This window comes from Antechinus flavipes, chromosome 1 (genome assembly GCF_016432865.1).
Source record: "Antechinus flavipes isolate AdamAnt ecotype Samford, QLD, Australia chromosome 1, AdamAnt_v2, whole genome shotgun sequence".
Lineage (NCBI taxonomy): Eukaryota > Metazoa > Chordata > Mammalia > Dasyuromorphia > Dasyuridae > Antechinus > Antechinus flavipes.
The window spans coordinates 663223656-663241310 of NC_067398.1; the positions used below are offsets into that span (position 1 = coordinate 663223656).

The 17655-nt window shown below is 48.0% G+C and overlaps 1 protein-coding gene and 1 long non-coding RNA gene across 6 annotated transcripts in view; one reads left to right on the forward strand and one right to left on the reverse strand.

The window, feature by feature from the left end:
* The first annotated feature begins 6431 nt into the window (after window positions 1-6431).
* LOC127544989 (uncharacterized) overlaps window positions 6432-17655 on the forward strand; it is a 28123-nt gene continuing 16899 nt past the window's right edge. Inside the window, exon 1 of the long non-coding RNA XR_007949576.1 lies at window positions 6432-6874. This is a non-coding gene — a long non-coding RNA (uncharacterized LOC127544989). The remainder of the gene's footprint in view (window positions 6875-17655) is intronic.
* NFIC (nuclear factor I C) overlaps window positions 7194-17655 on the reverse strand; it is a 153104-nt gene continuing 142642 nt past the window's right edge. For 2 of the 5 annotated variants that reach the window (XM_051971983.1, XM_051971982.1), the window contains exon 10: window positions 7194-17421. In XM_051971983.1, coding sequence (XP_051827943.1) covers window positions 17189-17421 — 233 coding nt within the window. In that variant the 3' untranslated portion in view covers window positions 7194-17188. The remainder of the gene's footprint in view (window positions 17422-17655) is intronic. The other 3 variants (XM_051971984.1, XM_051971986.1, XM_051971985.1) reach the window with 2 other exon arrangements.

Below are 17655 nucleotides of genomic sequence, written 5' to 3' on the forward strand. Positions count from 1 at the left end.
TTTAAGAATGTAGTCATCTTGTTGTGCAATGGAAAGAACCCTGGGCTAGAATTTAGGAGACCCAGTGGTTCTGATTGATTAACAATAGAACACTTTTCTAGTTTGTCTTTTTTTTCTCTCAGCTGGACAGTCTTAGTCTCTAAATAAAAAAAATAACCCCTTAAAAATTTGAGAGTGTCAAAAAAAAAAAAAAAAAGAGGGAAAGGAAAAAAAAATCACAACTGCTAACGTTACCACTAACTTGGGACAGAACCCTTCCCTCTATGAGTTTGCTCAACTGTAAATTAAGCTGGTTGGACTTTATTTTTTAATAAATGTCCCAATTCTGAATCTATGAGCTGAGGACTGTTGAGCTTTTCCTTATTACTATATCCAAGGTTGCTGTGTTTTTTGCTATGACAGATATTGGGTTTTTCCCCCTCACTTGGTCTTTGTTGGTCAACAAGTATTTATTAAGTACTTATTAAGACTGCTAGGTACAAAGAAAGGCAAAAAATAGTTTCTGGCCCCCCAAAACTCATACTCTAATAGGGAGAACAACTTATAAAAAACTAGGGATATACAGGTGTATTGTGGTATGTGAGGCAATCTCAGATGGAAATTACTAGGGAGAGTGAGCGTGGAGAGGGGAAGAACTTCTTACAGAAGATAGGAATTCAGCTGAAGGTGATGTGTGAGGGGAGACTTGGTGAAGGGGGGACAATCAAGAATCTATTGCAATAGTCCAAGTGTGGAGTGATGGGGGCAGGGTAGTAGCAGAGAAGAAAGAGGGATGGAAATCATAAACACATAAAAATGGCCCTCAGGCCTTCTGCTGGTCTTTCTCCTGGCCCTTCTCCAGCACTAAACTGAGTTGTATCCCCCAGTGTTTTGAGAACAACTTGATGCATCATGAAGAGCCCCTGAAGTGGGGGTAAAGAGACATCTTGGTCCTGCCACTGACCTCCCTTTTCTGGCCACTGGAAGATCATTTGTCAAATAAGTGGCAGGGGGCAAGCCTGTTTGAGTTATTCCTATTGAAATAGAGTTAGGTCCCCTTCAATTTGGAAACTACATAAAGACTGGGGCCATGTCATCCTTTCATTTCATTTGGTTCTTATTTCCCGTTTTCCTGGGAATGTCCTTCCTCTTCTACCTCAGCCCTCTCCAAAGCAGAGAGATAAGGGACTCTATCTCCATGATTTACCCTTTCCCCTTCAATTAGTAAGCAATAGACCTGATTAGGATGGAGATGGGGAGAAGATGGGGGGGAAGAATGTTGAGAAAAGTTTATGGTTTATTAGCCTGATAATCAGAGCCAGGTGATAATAAGGGTGATCCATTGGAATGGACTGAACTCTGATCCTGGATCCACACTGGGCCCCTACCTTGACTCCACCCTTGGACGAGGGCCCCGGTCCAAGGATCCCCTGGCTTGAGTCAAGGAGTCCAGGACCTCGCCATCCAGTGTTGGGCCCGTGGGGAATGGGGGTGAGAAGTCCTGTTGCAGAATTTGCGATGAGGGGCACTAGATGCTCATTGAATTGTGGTTGGTTGTCTTTCGTTCTCCAAGAGGACCGTGACTTTAAGGATGTGAGTCCCAACATGCAGGTGAGTTGGGTTTAAATGAGGGAGGGATGGCCTGCAAGGCCACCTGCCTCCCTGTCCCCTCCAGAGCCAGATGCCCATGGGCTGGAGTTATGAGCAGGGCAGAGGGCTGCAGTGTGGAGGAAAGTGGGTGGCCACAAAATGTCCAAAATGTTTTTGTCCTAGAATGGCCACCAGAGGGTACCAGAGGCTCGCGGCAGAGACTTAACTGGTCCAGATAGGGTTAGAGGAAGAAAGCAACCACAGACTGGAATTGGGGGACTTGTTCTTAGGCAGATACTTCTGTTGCCAGAGCATGGGTTTCAAACTGAAAGGGCCTAAACAGGTGATCTAATCCAACCTTTAGATTCTCTCTCTCTCTCTCTCTTTTTTTTATTATAGCTTTTCATTTACAAGATATATGCATGGGTAATTTTTTTCAGCATTGACAATTGCCAAACCTTTTGTTCTAACTTTTCCCCTCCTTCCTCTCCCCCAGATGGCGGATTGACCAAAATATTTTAAATATGTTAAAGTATAAGTTAAATACAATATATGTATACATGTCCATACAGTTATTTTGCTGTACAAAAAAAATTGGACTTTGAAATAGTGTACAATTATCCCTGTAGATTTTCAAGAAGAAACTGGAACATCATTTGTTAAGTATGTTCCAGGAGTTAAGATAGAGTTTAGATGACAAGACTGAGAGGATCTTTCCAAGTCTGTCATCCTGTATCCTCAGGTTCCTGCTGCTTCCAGACTTGGTGTTTTACTGCCTGGAGGGATTTCCAATTCGGACATTCTAGGGTTCTAGAATTTCAGGATGAGAAGTCAAGAATTATTCCATATTCTCTTAGCCTCCACTACTCAGGAACTTGGGGGTAAGGCCATATACTCTGCTCAATAGGAGCAGGCAGTTCCCAGAGTCTCTCCCCCATGCCCACCTCCTTGCGGGCAGCCATGTCCATAATGCCTTTTCTTCCTTACTGAATCTCCATCTCCTTAGTCCCATGAGACACATAGGTAAATCCCAGGGTTTTCATGGTTGAGTTGATGGATAGTCTCTTCTAAGCCCGGAAGAAGGGCTGTCCATGCCAGCCACTCACAAAATTAGAAAGTAGGTAAAGTACCATTAACTTGCTTCTGGACCATGGGAGCTGTTTGGCTTCTGTGAAATGAAGAGGTTGGACTGAATGGTCTTTAAAGGACTTTTAAACTCTGCTGCAAGAGTCAGCATGGTAGAAGAGGAAGGATTCTGGATTTGAAGTCAAAGGTCCTAGGTTCAAATTGTGGGAGTACCTCTTACTAGATATGAGACTCTGATTCTTTGTATAATGCAAAGTTTGGTGGAGATGGCCTTTAGGGTTTAAAGTTTCAGTTGTCATGTAAGAGCCTAGCATAGCACCAGCCCTGAAGTCAGGAAGAGCTGAGTTCAAATCTAGTCTCAGACACTTAACACTTCCTAGCTGTGTGATCCTGGGTAAGTCATTTAATCCCAATTGCCTCAGCAAAAAGCAAAAAAGCAAAAAAAAAAAAAAAAAAAAAAAAAGATCCTAGCATGATCTAGGAGGAAGAGCTCTGGATTTGAAGTTAGGGGATGTAGGTTCAAATGCGGGTACTGAAATTTACCACTTGTGTCACCTGGAACAGGACACAAACTCTTTGGGAATCAGTTTACTCATCTACAAAATGCAGGTTTATTTTTATTTTTTTCCTAAAACTTTTTATTTTCAAAACATATGCATGGATAATTTTTCAACACTGACCCTTGCATAGCCTAAAATGTAGGTTTAGTTTAAGTGGTCTCCTAAGTCTTTCATTCTGTTATTTGTGTCCCCTTACTAGTCTAGAATTTGTGGTTCTCTAGAGACTTCATCACCATTGCAAATATAGAATCTCTGAACTGGACGAGTTCAGAGGCAATCTAGTTAAACAATCCATGAGACATCTCAGTATTTCCTGACAGGTGGATCTCCAGACCCTTTGGGACCAGAATGGGGGTAGTCTGAGACAGAAACAGAGAAAGTGAGACAGGTTTAGATGGAAATAGAAATTGCGACGCTGAGACTCACAGATACAGTCACATGACCACAGACACATGTATGGAGGCCAGTCAGACTCCCTGGCTTTCATGACTTGACTACAAAGCCTGAGTTTCAAGTCTTATTTCATATCTAGTTCTCTATGCACCAGCCTCCTGGGGTACCAGATGTTCTGTGACCCTCCCATAAGGTGTTTACTGCCCACGTCTGATCTATATGTCAACATGGAATGTTTAAACAAGCTACAGGCAGGTGGCTTGATGAGAGACAGCGATAGCAATCTCTGGAATTTTGCCTGCCCCTCTACAAGACTGTGATTCCTACATTGAGGAGAATAGGAGAGGGATCACAAGACTAGCTACTCCATTTTTCAGTGCCTAAGAGAGGGATACTAGATTCTTGTTTATTTGTACCCTTATACTCTCATGAATGGTTTAGGGGAATGATTGATTGTTCAGAACAAAAATGGTTTTCTCAGCTGTTCTCTTAAGTAGGAAAGATACCCCAAGCTTCCACCCAAAGGCTTGATTCCTTCCTAACCAATAATAGTTCCACAAAGACATTCAGAAAAGGCAAGTAAATCTACTTATCCAAGCAAAGGGAACTTGGAGAACCTATACAGATTACAATACACCAGACAATACATAAAGTGAAGGAGCTCTTTCAATGGGAATCAAATGAGACATTGTATAACCAAAAGAAAGGTTCCAATCCAAGGGGAGATTGGAAGCCCAGTATCATTAGGGAGGCAAACTGGAAGGAGAAGCAGGCTTTCTTTGAAAGATGGTCCTTTTCTTTCTCCTGGAATCAGCCCTTGAAGGAAGAATAAATAATTCTATTCTTACACCAACTCTGCCCATTACTTAGGTACACACCTTTTTGTAGCAGTCTCTCCACCTGTGAGTAGTCTTCCTGAACAATGCTCCAATCTTGGCTAGAAACCCAGGTTATCTTTGCCTGCTATCTCAGGCCACCATATGTCTGGAATGCTTTCTTACCTTCCCCCACTTCTGCCTTTCAGAGACTTCTTCCTTTGAGGGACAACTTTTCCATGAAGTCTTGTAGTTCCTCCTCACCCTCTCATCCCCACCTTGGGTTTCTCTTCTATCCCTAAACACGTGGAATGATTCCCTCCTTTGCCACACTCAGCCCTGCCTTAGTTATGTGTAATATGCCCTCTGCTCCATCCCTCCTTCACTCTCAGTAAAATGTAAGTTTCTTGAGTCAGTCAATATGCATTTATTAAGCTCCTATTATTTTCTGGACATTGTGCTAAGTGCTGAGGATACAGAGAAAAGCCAAAAAGTCCCTTCCCTCTAACGGAGAAAACAATAAGAAAATGTATTTGTAAAAAAACAAAAAAACAAACTGTATAAGGGATAAATAGGAAATAATTCAGAGAAGAAAGACGTTAGGATTAAGAGGGAGTGAGAAAGGCTTCCTGTGGAAGGGGGGGAAAGCCAGAAAAGCCAGGAAGTGGAGATGAGGAGGAGGGAGAGCATTCCAGGCATGGGGGAAAGCCGGGAAAAGTCTTGTAGGAGGTCACAGTCCCTGGATCAGAGGGTATGATGCAGGTGTGGTAAGGAGTAAGAAGACTGGAGGGGGCAGGGCTAGGTTATGGAGGGCTTTGAATGGCAAACAAGATTTTGCATTTGAAGTTGAAAGCTTGTAGGAAACCACTGTTTTTTTATTGGTGTTAGAGGTCGTGGGGAGAGGTGATGGTCAGGTTGTACTTTAGGAAAATCATTTTAGTGGCTGAATGGAGGATAGATTGGAGTGGGAGAGGCTTGAGGAAGGCAGAACCACCAGCAGACTACCTCAATAGTCTGGGGTGGATGGATGTGTCAGGTGATGAGGGCCTGCAGAATACAAGGGCTTATGGGAGAGATGTGGCAAAGATAGGACAGGAGACATTATCTTTCTATTTTCCCCTAATACCTGGAATATAGTTATTACTTCCACATCTCAGGGATCAGGGACATGAATCCCTGCCACGATCTGGAAAATCCACGTGAAATATTTTGGTTCTGCCATTGTACCAGAGAAGTCTGAATTATTATGGTACTAAAAGGTAAAATATATTGATATTATATCATTCTGAACATATATTTTATGCATTTCTGAGCTTCTAAACTTTTTTGGTCTCATCTCCTGGACTTCCCTTGTTCTTTGTGGCTTCCATAAAATTCCCCCCAACTTCTCATTTAATTTCTTATGCTGACTTATATTATAGTAAAACTTTGATGGGGAAAGCTGAAGTGTGGAAGGGATAATTATAACGGGTGTTTAAATCCATTCAGGCAGGTATCCAGGGACATAGGCTTTGGCTGCTCTATCCACAATGAGACACATAGGAGAGAGTGACAAACACAGAAAAGAGACAGCCACACAAAGCCACGTGGATGTACATTAGGCAGTAAAGGGTAAGCAAACTAGAATATGGCCTGCAAACAAAGAATGGTCTTTACATTTTAAAATCCAGCAAAACTTAGCTCTTAGCTCACAGGTCATTCAAAACAAGCAGTGAACCAGATGGACTGCAATTTGCTGTTCTCTGTTGTAGCAGATGTAGCTCTAGACCTGGAGTCAGGAAGACCAGAGTTTAAATCTTGTTTCAGACACCTATATGTCTCCTGACAAATCACTTAACCTCCTTGTTTCTTAATTTCACCATCTGTAAAATGGATATAATAACAGAATCTACTTCCTAAGATTGTCATGATCAAATGAGATAATATATATATATGTATACATATATATAAATCTTAAAATGCTATTTAAATACAAATAATAAATATATATAACTATAACATAATATAAATAATAAATATAAATAGCTATCAATGCTAGCTTTTACCATGATCATTAACAGTACATTGAATATCATTAAGGCACAGATATACATACACATACTCTTGACCATAGCCAGCCACGTCTTCTGTGAAGGATTTCTGAGTCAGGCCATATCTCTGGGACTCAGTGTAGACAAAAAATTGCCTCAATTTAATGGAATTCAACAAAAAGATCCTTTCTCAAATCCCAAATCCACTTCCAGCCTCCCAAACTAATCCTGGATTCTTTTCCTGGAGAAGCTATTCTCAGGTGTTTGAAGAGCTGTCATGAGGAGGAGAGACCTGGCCCTAAAGATAGAATGAGTCGCAACAGGTGACAACTGTAAAGAGGAATGAAAGGACAGACATCTGCAATTAGAACTACTCCAAACGGACGTCCTCAGTTGGTGGCAGGTTCCCTATGCTTTTGAGGTGAGTCTGGATTACTACCTGGGGATATTATTGGAGATGGTATTCTTGTTCGGAGAATTCGATGGGTTGAACTCCACGGTCCTGGAAATTCTTATCTTCTGCCTCTTCTTCTTTCTCTGTCTGTCTGTCTGTCTGTCTGTCTCTCCTTCCCTCCCTTACACACCACACACACACACACACACACACACACACACACACACACACAATCCTGGAGAAAAGTCACTCAAATAGCCCACCCCCCTTGGTCCCTCCCTTAATCCCGTCCCATTTTTGGTTCCCTTGACCCCAGCCGCAGAAAGGAGAGTCTGAGGGACACATGTAGAGTTGGAGCATAGCTTGTTTAATGTTTTATACATTTTTTTCTTTTTTTTGGAATATTTTTTCTTTTTTTTTGCATAGGGAACAAACCATCGTCACTTTCAATAAATGGTATTTAGGTAGGCGCATCGGCTAGACCGTAAGGGCTGCATCATACAATGTTATAATCAAATAGGGTGTGAGGCGCAGAAGAAGGGGAGGGGAGAGAGGGAAACTGAGGCAGGAGGCGAGGGGACAGGTAGGAGGGAAGGGGAAGGAGGAAGGGCAGAATTAGATCCCATCCCCCATCCCAGTCCCAATATTGTGCCCTTGGAACTGGGCAGTCTGTGTATGTATTTGTTGATGGGTCGGCCAAGGATAAGAGAGCTCAGTCCTGGGCCTGTGGTGGCTTCCAATCTATGATGCATGGGTGTGTGTGTGTGTGTGTGTGTGTGTGTGTGTGCGAGGGCATTGTGGGATAGGTGCAGTAAGCAAGAAGCAAGAAACAGATTAACTAGTCCCATAATATTGATAAAATATAAAATGGAAAAAGAAATCTTAGAGAAAACAAAGCAAACAAAACAAAACACGCACACAAAAAACAACAACTGAAGAGGACACCAGTAAAGCAAATTCTTTTTCTCTCTCCATTATATCATGTTCCCAGAGAGAAATCTCTGGTACTTGATCTCACTCTATGCAGCATCTCCTCTCCTCCCTCTCTCCCCACCCCTCTTTCACCTGTATTTTGTCCTTGAGCGATCAACATGAGATCTATGGAAACTGTAACAGAAAAGCCTGGGTTTGGGGGGGACTGTCCCTCCTGCCTCTTGCCAACTCCTGTCCAAAGCATTGAATAGGAGTCCGAGAGCCTGGGAATCAGGAGCTGGGAAAGGGGGAGTGTGGGGTTGGGACCAAGGGTGTCCTTTGGTTTGGTTTGTTGTTGTTTTTGTTGTTGGATGGTGGTGGGAGTTGGGAGGGATCATTGGGGTCCAAGTAGTTGATGTGAACCCCAAGATCTGGGGATCCTTAGAAGGGGTAATGCCTGGGCAGGGGACCACGGGAGTTACAGACTGGATTTTCTTTAGGGATCACATAGAAGGGTGTGGCCAGGATGGGCTACCTGCTCCCCTGTCCAGGGTGCTGATGGAAAGCCACCCCAGCTTATCTCCTCACATTCCTGCTTCAATCCAATAAACCCGTGGACTCACTGGTAAAGCAGAATCTTATGTGGAGGATGGAGTAGATGGTCTCTGGTGGTCTGTGACTCTGAGTAGAGCATTGCTTTGGGTGAGGGAAGAAATCTTTGATGGACTCAATGCTTCCCATACCCCCCAAGACCATCTCATTTTTGCTCGAGTTCCCCCATCCTCTTCCGAACTTGGAATGTGGGTTCCACAAGGAAGAACAGATATGGACTCCCATTCCAGCTCCCAGCAAGGGCTAGGATTCTGCTGTCTTTACCATTCTTACATTCCTAGGCACTGGAAAGTATGGAATCTACAGCCTTAAAGATTTCCAGACTAGAACCCTCACCTGAAACATAGCACAGTCTTATTCTTTCAGGGTTGTGATATACCCTCTTAAGGACGTAGATCACCCTCCTTCCCTACAGCTTCCTAAGCAAGGACTGAAATGGCCAGATGAGAAACACCCCTCAAAGCCAGGCCAGCAGGAACTTGCGAGGCACTGCTTGGGAACAAATGATTTTTGGTTTGGATGTCAACAGTCCTGCTGCTTTGACTTTTGGTTGGCTTTCCCTCCTTCTTGCTTGTTCCAAAACCTTGTCCCAATCCCTCCCTTAAAAAGAAACAGAGGCCTTCTTATTGTGTGGCTAACTTTAATCATGGATAATGATGAAGCACCAGAGGGATCTTAATCCAGCCATAATGGAAGGTAGAGAGAAGACTAGAGGGATGGGAGGCACATTTTTTGAGGGGGGAACATCACAACCAGGACTGAAGCTGATCAGAGATTCTAGCAGTTGATCTACTGCTTCCCAGATGCCCGGAGGACAGGAGAAGAAAGTAGCAGGGCAAGGTGTGAGAGGATATAATCAGGGAGAGATGTAGATAGGGGGAGATGTTCATTCCCTAAAAAATTAAGAGCAAAATCCAAGTTCGTGGATGATGTGTCAGTTAGAAAAACTGACCCCTCAAGAGCAGCAATTTATAGTCCATATCACAAAAAAATTGTGAGTGGATAATAAAGTTTAAAGTACCATCGGATGAGGTCTGGTATGGGGATGCTCAGATGGGGAAGGAGGCAGTTTTAATTCTGCCCAATTGAGATGTTTCCCAATGAACTCTATTAGAGGACTCTGGAATTTGTTGATCTAGGTGAACAGGTGTCTGTAGAGCTAATCTCTCTCACTATACTCCCCTCACCCAAACTACAGCTCTGTTTTACCCAATTTGATATTGTGGTCACTAAGAGAGCCACTGTAGTGCATGAATGATGGCCCAAGAAAAGTCAAGCTTGAAGACCAAAGCCATCTGGATTTTGAGGACCTCTGAGAGAGGGGGGAATCTGGGGCCTGAACACTGGTGCTCGGTGCTGGGTGCTTAGGGAAAGGGTCATCTCAGAACTCCATCTCAGAACCTTAAGGAAGAGATGATATTTCACTTTTGGGGATGCCCACTGTTTGGATGCTTGGATTTCTCCCTTTTGTACCCAGCTTTTATTTCTGTGTCTGAATGAGTGTGAAGTTCAAGGAAGTGAATGAAGATTAATAATACTATTATCCCCAAAAAGTGGGGCCCCCTCATCCTCTGATGCCCCTCTAAGAAAACCATGTTGAGGGGGGAGGGATGTCCCTTTCTTTCTGCACTCTTTAGAGCTAAGGAAGAAGAAAGGCTAGCTGGAGAGTCCCTTTGACCTCTGCCTCCTGACTGATTCCTCTGCCCCTTTTCTAACCTCATTTAATCAAATAGAGTTTGTAGCTCTCTTCTTCTATCTTTCCCCTGAAGTTTATTTCCTTCCTGGGTGGGAGAGGTTGGGGATATGGAAGGGGATCCAGACTAAACCCCTAAGGAAACAAGAATATATCTATATCTACATATAGAAATAGATATAGACAGTGAAGGGGGAGGAACAATTGGGGGAATGTGAGCTATCTGAAGAGATGGAGTTAGGCTGAACACTTGATTGTCACACTTTGCTCATTCAGAAGGGGACCCTGAATTTCAACTAGTGTAGGGCCAACCCCTTCAGGGCCTGGCTTCCTGAATTTTATCCAGATTGGACCTTTGGGGTGGTATCTGTGGGGGCCCCTTTGAAAATCTCATAAAAATTATCATTCTGTGTGTGTGTGTGTGTGTGTGTGTGTGTGTGTGTGTGTGTATGTGGAGCTTCTGGGAACCAATAAAACATGAAAAAAACTACCTGATGGCGAAGAGGTTGGTGCAATGAGAGCCTTTAAACTCTGAACCAGAAGAGCCATTTAGTCAGCCAAAGCCATATACCAGGCGGAAGTGGCAGCCAGAGTTTCATATTTTGGTGAGTGAAGGAAGGGCACAGCCACTATTAGGCAGAATGATAGATGCCTTGAAGGCAGAGGTGACCAATGAGACATCTTAAGTGGAGGGGACTGGATGGGAGCCGGAATTACTCTGTTTATAGTTGGGACATGGTCAATGCTAAATAAGCTCCCAAGTCTCTTTAAGCCTCTGGAGGTGGTGAGAAGGCTAGAATTAGGAGGATGTGGTCCTTTGACCAAAATCTCCTTTGTTTGGGAAGAGTCTGTTGATCTTCCAAATTCTCTATCAACACAAAAGCATTTCTTTTTCTCATTCCCAACTCAAGATGTAAGCAGCTTGAGGAGTGAAATAGACTGACTGAGCATTTACTACTAGGGTTCTTACATTTTGGGAGGGGGGAGAGGGTGTTCAAGGCAGCTCCTAGAAGGGGCTATATATTGCCTTTACTCCCAACAACCTCAGTGCTACTCCAGCCTGGGTCCTCTATGTTTTATGTCCATTATGCCTCAAGGCCATTGTTTTGCATGAGTTTCCACGCAGATGATGGGTTTCCAACCTCTTTCCCTTTCCACAGAATTCTAATCAAAAGATTGATATTGGCAGGACAAAGGCTCTCTACAACTGAGAAGAGAATGGGACAAAAAGGGAGAGAGGAGAAGGGGATGGGATTTTGAATTTTTGACTCCTTGGCAAGAGTGCTGACTTGTGTTTAAGAGAATGGAAAGCCCACCCATCTGAGTCTTGAATAGCCCCTGGCTCTCAGGAACTATTTGTGGAACAAGTGAACAGGACAGGAAGTGTTTGGCCGAGGGAGCTTCTGACTTGGAGGAAATCTACATACTGTTCTTGACTTAGGGAATGGTGGGGGGGATGAGATCCAGGCCAGGATGGAGGTAGGAAGATGGACAAAATGACCTCAGGACTTTCTGACTTGACCACTAGCATCTCCAGGAAGCCTCTAGGCCACTTTCTCTGGTTTAGCTAACACAAAGGGCCTTTCTTGTTTAAATCAGTCACATACAACCCAATTCTCAGACACAAACTCCCCCAGCTTTTAGATTCGGGAAACAAGATAGAATGGAGTTGTCATACTCTTCACACATTTCCCCCACCCCTGCTCTGGTTTTTAGTGGCACTTTTGAAAGAAGAAAGGATGGTATGGAAAGGAAATAACTAAAATCCAGGATGAACTGGGGGGGGTCTCATGGGACAGAAATGGGAGCCCACGGCCCTAGCCTTGCTCAAAAGCCAAAAGTAGGTGTCAAGGGAGACCCAGGAAGATGATAGCTTGGAAAGAGGAGTGTTGTGGTAGTGATGGTGAGGAAGGAACCATGGAGCCATAATGACCAAGACAGAGCCTCAAACTTTTCTGAACTCCCCAAGATCTGCCGGGTGAGCTACAGGTACATGGTGATCCCCTGTTCTCATTCCTAGGCTCCACCACCACCTTACTTCCCAAGAAGCAAAAAAGATAGGGGGGGGGTGTAGGTGGGAGGATGACCGTCCCTGACCCAATGATGAAATAGATGATGGAAGGACCCTAGAGAAGAGAGGACCAGAGGCTGGAAGGCGGCTCTTTCCCTTAATTTCACAGCTTGGGTCACTAAGTTCAGCCCTTCACCCTAAACCCTGGCCCCCATAACCAGGGGGAGGGGGAGAGAAAGTATCTAGGGAGGAGAAACACAGCACATGCTTTGCTTTGGTCAATTAGGAAAAATAAAACAAACACAAAACTGCCCAGGAAAATGAAACGGGACCATCGACCTCCATCCCAACCCACTCCCAGATCAAAGCAGCTTCTCTAAGGCCCTCCTCCTGTCTCTCCCCATGAAGTCACCCAGAGTGGTTAGCCAGCCGAGGAGCAGAGACTAAACAGGTATTGCATATAGAGAGATAGATAGATAAATATATACTTTTGCCATACTAGATGCATTCGTATTCACAACTGGAAGACATGGAGCAAGGGAGAAGCTGTCAGGGCAGGAGCAAAATCCATCCCCAAATGGCCCACCAAGTGGGGAGTGAGGGAGAGGGAAAGAAAGGGCTTTGGCAAAACTTATATGGGTGGGTGGGGGAAGTGTCAGGTGGAAGAGACACAAGAATGACCATTTCTCCTACGTTAAATAATGATTGTGGAAGCCTGAGCCCTCACTGGGGCTGCCGAGGAAACGGTCAGAACTGGAGAATTTTAGAGGCGGAGGGGGGATCTGTCATCTGCGCTAGGGTGACCCCCTGGGACAGAATGGTCCCTGATAGAGTGCCACCCTAGGAGGCAGTCATACATGCTAGGGTGACGTGCTGGAGGACACAAGTTTCCATCAGGGTGACTGAATCTAGGGAGGAAGTCATCCCAGTTAGTGCTCCCTTACGGGACTCCCCCTCCCACCCCAGGTAGGGTGATATCTAAGATGACAGTCGTCCAGCTGGGATGAGATGCTGGGGGACAATTTTTCAGGTTGCCACCCTGGGAGGCAGTTATTCCAGTTAGGGCGACACCTCAGAGGACAAGTACTTTCCGTTAGGGTGACACTCTAAGAGATGGCCACCCCACGTGAGGTGACCCTTTAGAAGGCGCTCGTCTGTGAGGGTGACATCCTAGAGGACAGGTTCCCAGTCAGAGTGCTGCTCTGGGGGGGGGTGTCTCTTTTAGGGTCTTAACTCTAGGAGATGGTCACCTCAGGGTAACAGCCTAGGAGGTGGTCATCCAGGACGGTAGGAGCGCAGCCCTCCTCTTCCAGGGACAATCCCTTTAGGGTCTGGATGTTAACATTTCCAAATTAAAAACAAACAGCCTCCTGGACCCTTCGAGCTTAGCTTTGGGCAGATAGCTGAGAAAGGGGCAAGAGCTAGAAAGGCTTTGGGATGGCCATTACATGAGGAACCCCTCTTTAGGCCCAAGAAACATGAACAGAGATGGACGGAGGTGAGGCCCAAAGAAGGAGCTGAGGAGGGCTGGACGCTGGATGGGTTTGAGTTTTTTTGTTTTGTTTTGTTTTGTTTTTGTTTTTTTTACAAATAGAAGTACATCCCCCTTTTCCATTTTTATTTTTTATTTGATTTTATTTTAACTACACGAGCAGAGCATGCAGCTATCTCTGTGCGGTGATACCGTTGAAAGTTAATACTTATTCTTGGAAGGCAAGGCACATCATGTGATAGAAAATTTCGTGCAAATTAGGAAACATGGAATTTTTTTTCACTTTTTTATATAATTTTTTTTTTAAAGAGGACGGGGCAGGGGAAGGTGGAGAGGGGGAAAGGTAGAGCCAGTTATAGTCTGCCATGCATTTATCAGCTCCGAGCTGACAGCTTGAGCTAGGTCACACGAGTTCCTGGTTAAGCACCATGCAGTTTTATTAGCTTTGAGTTCTCCCCTTGAACGCCAACTTGCTAGCCCAGCTTGGTTCCGCAAGGTCCCGCTGGAATGCGGTCCTTCCCCACCCCCACCCCTAAGACCCTAGGGAGCTAGGGCTGCCTGTACCGAAGGTTCCAATGCCCACCCCCCCCACAGACACGCACACACACAGACACGCACTCTCGCACGCACACGCTCTTCGCCCTCCCCCCCCCAAGAGAGGCTCGCTTCGGGTCCCGAAGGCCAACCCCGTCCAGTGGCTTGGGGCCCTCTTGGGGGTGGGGAGGACACCAGGGTTAAGTGCACGAGGATGGCACCCTCTGCCACTGGGCGACGAGGCTGCCATCGGGGAAGCTCCAGAGGATGAGAAGGATGGCACAGGGGAGGAAGAGGAACTGAGGAGGGAGCTTAGGAAACTCTGGTCTTTCTCTTTCGGATCCACTGGGCTTGCCACGCCTTTGTGCCAGTTTGAGAGGAAAGGATGGTCTCTGGAGGAGGTGGCAGTGGGTGGGTGAGAAGAGAGAAAGAAGGAAGGTGGGACCTGGGGCCAAGAGCGAGATTCCCACGGGGGAGGAGCCCCTCCGGCTCAGGGCCCCAAAGATGGCTCAGACCCCCTCCAGGGCCCCTCCGAGACCAGTGGGAAGGAGGTCTAGAAAGGTCAGACGTGGGTCTCACAGGGCCCGAGGGCACCCCAGAAGTGGTAGTCCCAGGCATCTCCTCCCTCCCCTGGTGACTGGGGGAGGTCGGGTCAGAGGTGAGAACAGGAGGGAGGCCTAGGGCTGGCTCCCTGAGCTTAGTGTTATCAGAGCGGCTCAACGGAAATGCTTAACAGATTGCCCACCCCAGGCCCGAGCTACTTCTCACTCTGCTGGGGTGCGTGGGTTGGGGGCGATGGCGGGGGAGCACGGCGGCGGCAGCGAGAGCCGAGGCGGGCCCGGGGCACCGCCTCCTCGCCGGCCGGGTGGGGCAGGCTCTCCCTCGCCGCCGGATCGCGGCCCTCCCGGGCCTGGACCCCTCCCTCCCCACCGAGGTCTCCCCCCTCGCGGGGATCAGTCACGGAGCAGGGGACCGGACCGAGCAGCCTCTCCTTTCCACCCTATCTCACACACTCCCAAGAGCCAACAGGGAAGACGAAAGTGCAATGGGGCGGGTCCCCTTGGCCTGGCCTGGGCTGAGCTGGGGAGGAGGGCAGCCATAGGCGTGGGGGGGACATGGATGGGGGAAGGGCGTCACTCTTGGTTTTAAGGCACTGGCAGAGGGGACAGGAGAGAACCGGGGAGGGGCAGCTTCCCTGACCCCCTTGGGCCCCGGTCTCCCCTGTCCCAGACGGGCGGTTGGCTGGCAGGGGCAGATGCCCACTCTGTCTTTCACTCTCCCATCTCTCTGGCTTGGGGGAGGTAAGGAGATGAGGGGGTCTGAGACCCAAAGAGATACCTGTTGAATGGGGAGGAAGGGCCGCTGGGGAGGGGGGCGTCCCCTTCCTCCTTCCCCAGGGAGAGGCCTGAGGCCCAGACACCGACTAGAAACCAGGGACCCCAGGGTCTCCGGGTGGCCCTTGGCGAGGTATCTCAGTGATGATGCGCAGGGAACCAGCAGGGCCCAGGAAGGGGGGTCTGCGGAGTTGGCAAAGGGAGGTGGAGGTGCCTCGAGCGGGCATGGAGGGCAGAGGGCCACCAGGTCTTGGCTCTGGCCATCCATGATCGCTCGGCCCTGTTGTGGGGGGAGGGCAGTAGCTGAGGGCAGCGATCCAGGATTCAGGCACTTAAATCGCGTCCACTCCACAGCCCAGCTAGCCGGGGTGGGGAAGGGGAGGGGGAGAGCGTTTTTGTCGGGGGGGGGACCTGTCTTTCCCATCCCACCCCACAACCTCTCCAATCCGAGAGGCCTGTCAAGATCCTTAAGAGTCGGACTAAAGCCTTGGGAGCAGCGGGCAGGTGAGGGGCAGGTCTTTCGGTGGCTTCCCCTTCCCTTTCTGTCCTCCAAAAGTGCATCTTTTGCAGCGCGTACATCATCCCCAGGGCCTCAGGCTTTGGGGCACAGGTTTTGGTGGGCCCCCTCCTTCCTCCGTCCTTTCGGTTCCCGGGTCCCAGGCTCCAGGGCACCACACTAGGGGAGGAGTGGGACTGATTGCATAGACCTTTTCTCCCAAATGGGGTAGGCATGAAGAAGGAACAAGTCCCAGTCAGATAGAAATACAGACGCGAGAGGGGTCCAGGACCAAGTTCAGGCCAAATTAGATGTCTCGAAAAATGGGGCAGAAAATGGGGTGTTTTCAATGAGTCCTTTGGGGCAAAGGAATTTGGGTGGGGCTCCGGCTTTTTTTTTTTTTTTTTAGTTTAGATCGTGCTGAATCCTCTCACCAAGGGGCCCTGTGCCACCAAGCCCTGCCCCTGCTGTGCCACGCTCACCGACCTTCTGACCCTCTCGGTGGCCCCCGCCCTGACCTCGGTGCCCCAAGCCCCCGAGAGCCGCTCTCTCCCCGCCACCATCGCCCCCTCAGAGGCCCTGCGGTCTCCGCTCCCCCCCTTTCCACAGCACCCCCAGAGCGGTGGGCCCATGGCGCGTCTGCCACTTGGGACGGGTCCCCTGGTCCCCAGCAGGCTGCTGCCTGAGCTCCTTGGCAAATAGCAAGCATGACGGGCCCGGCCTTTTTGGAATGCTGCCGTCCGGCCCCGGAGCGGGCGTCCAGGGCAGGGCAGGCGGGGAGGAGAGAATGCACAAGGTCCGGCTCCTTTACCTCTCACGGCCCGTCTGTAGTGGGCCTTAGGGACACGCTCACCTCTCTCTGGGAAAGGAGTCTGGACAGTGGGTCTGGGAGCTAACCCAAAGCACGCTGTCTGTTTGTTTAAATCTGCTCATCCCCAGGCCGAGGGATGGCCGCTGGTGCCAATGGGAACTGCCCTCAGCCTGCCCGGTGCCAACAGGGGCAAGCAGCCGCGTGTCCTGGGAGCGGGCATGGGAGCAGGGGGCGGGGTCGGGGGACAGGCTGGGCATCCGGTCCTTTCTTCAGTCGTGGCAGGCGGAGAGGAGATGAATAAATTAGAAAGACACCGTGTTGCATAGGCTGCCCCCCGGGGCCCCTCGGCCGGGGTGTCTGTCGCTGGGGGACCGGGCGACCGTGTTCCTGACTGCCAGGCGCGGAACCTCACTCGCTCTTCGGAGAGAGTCTCTGACTTTTCTGTCTTACCTCTGGTTTTCGTCTTTGTGTTTTGTTTGTCTCTTTTTGTTGTGTTTTTGTTTGTTTGTTTTTTTTGTCGGGTTGGATGTTGGCGGGGGTGGCTGGGAGGACGTCCTCACTCGCACTAGCTCTCCACCGAAAACGTGGGCCGGGGGGCTGCCTTTCTCCCCCCGGGATAGCCCCAAGACACAGGAGAAGGGACGTGTGGGGAGAACCTTGTTTATCCCAGATACCAGGACTGGAAGAGAAAGAAAAAAAAAAAGAGAGTGATGAGGTACAGCTATCTGGAGGGTGAATGACGAACTTCCTTAATACTCAGCTTCTTTTCCATCTTCCTCCCCTCTTGCTCACCTGCCATCTCCCTCCCCCGTCTTCTCACAGCCCCACTCACTTTCCACTTTTAGCCCCAATTTTGTCCCTAGTTCACTGTATGACTTGAATAAGCCATTTCTTTTTGCGTCCAAGTTCACTA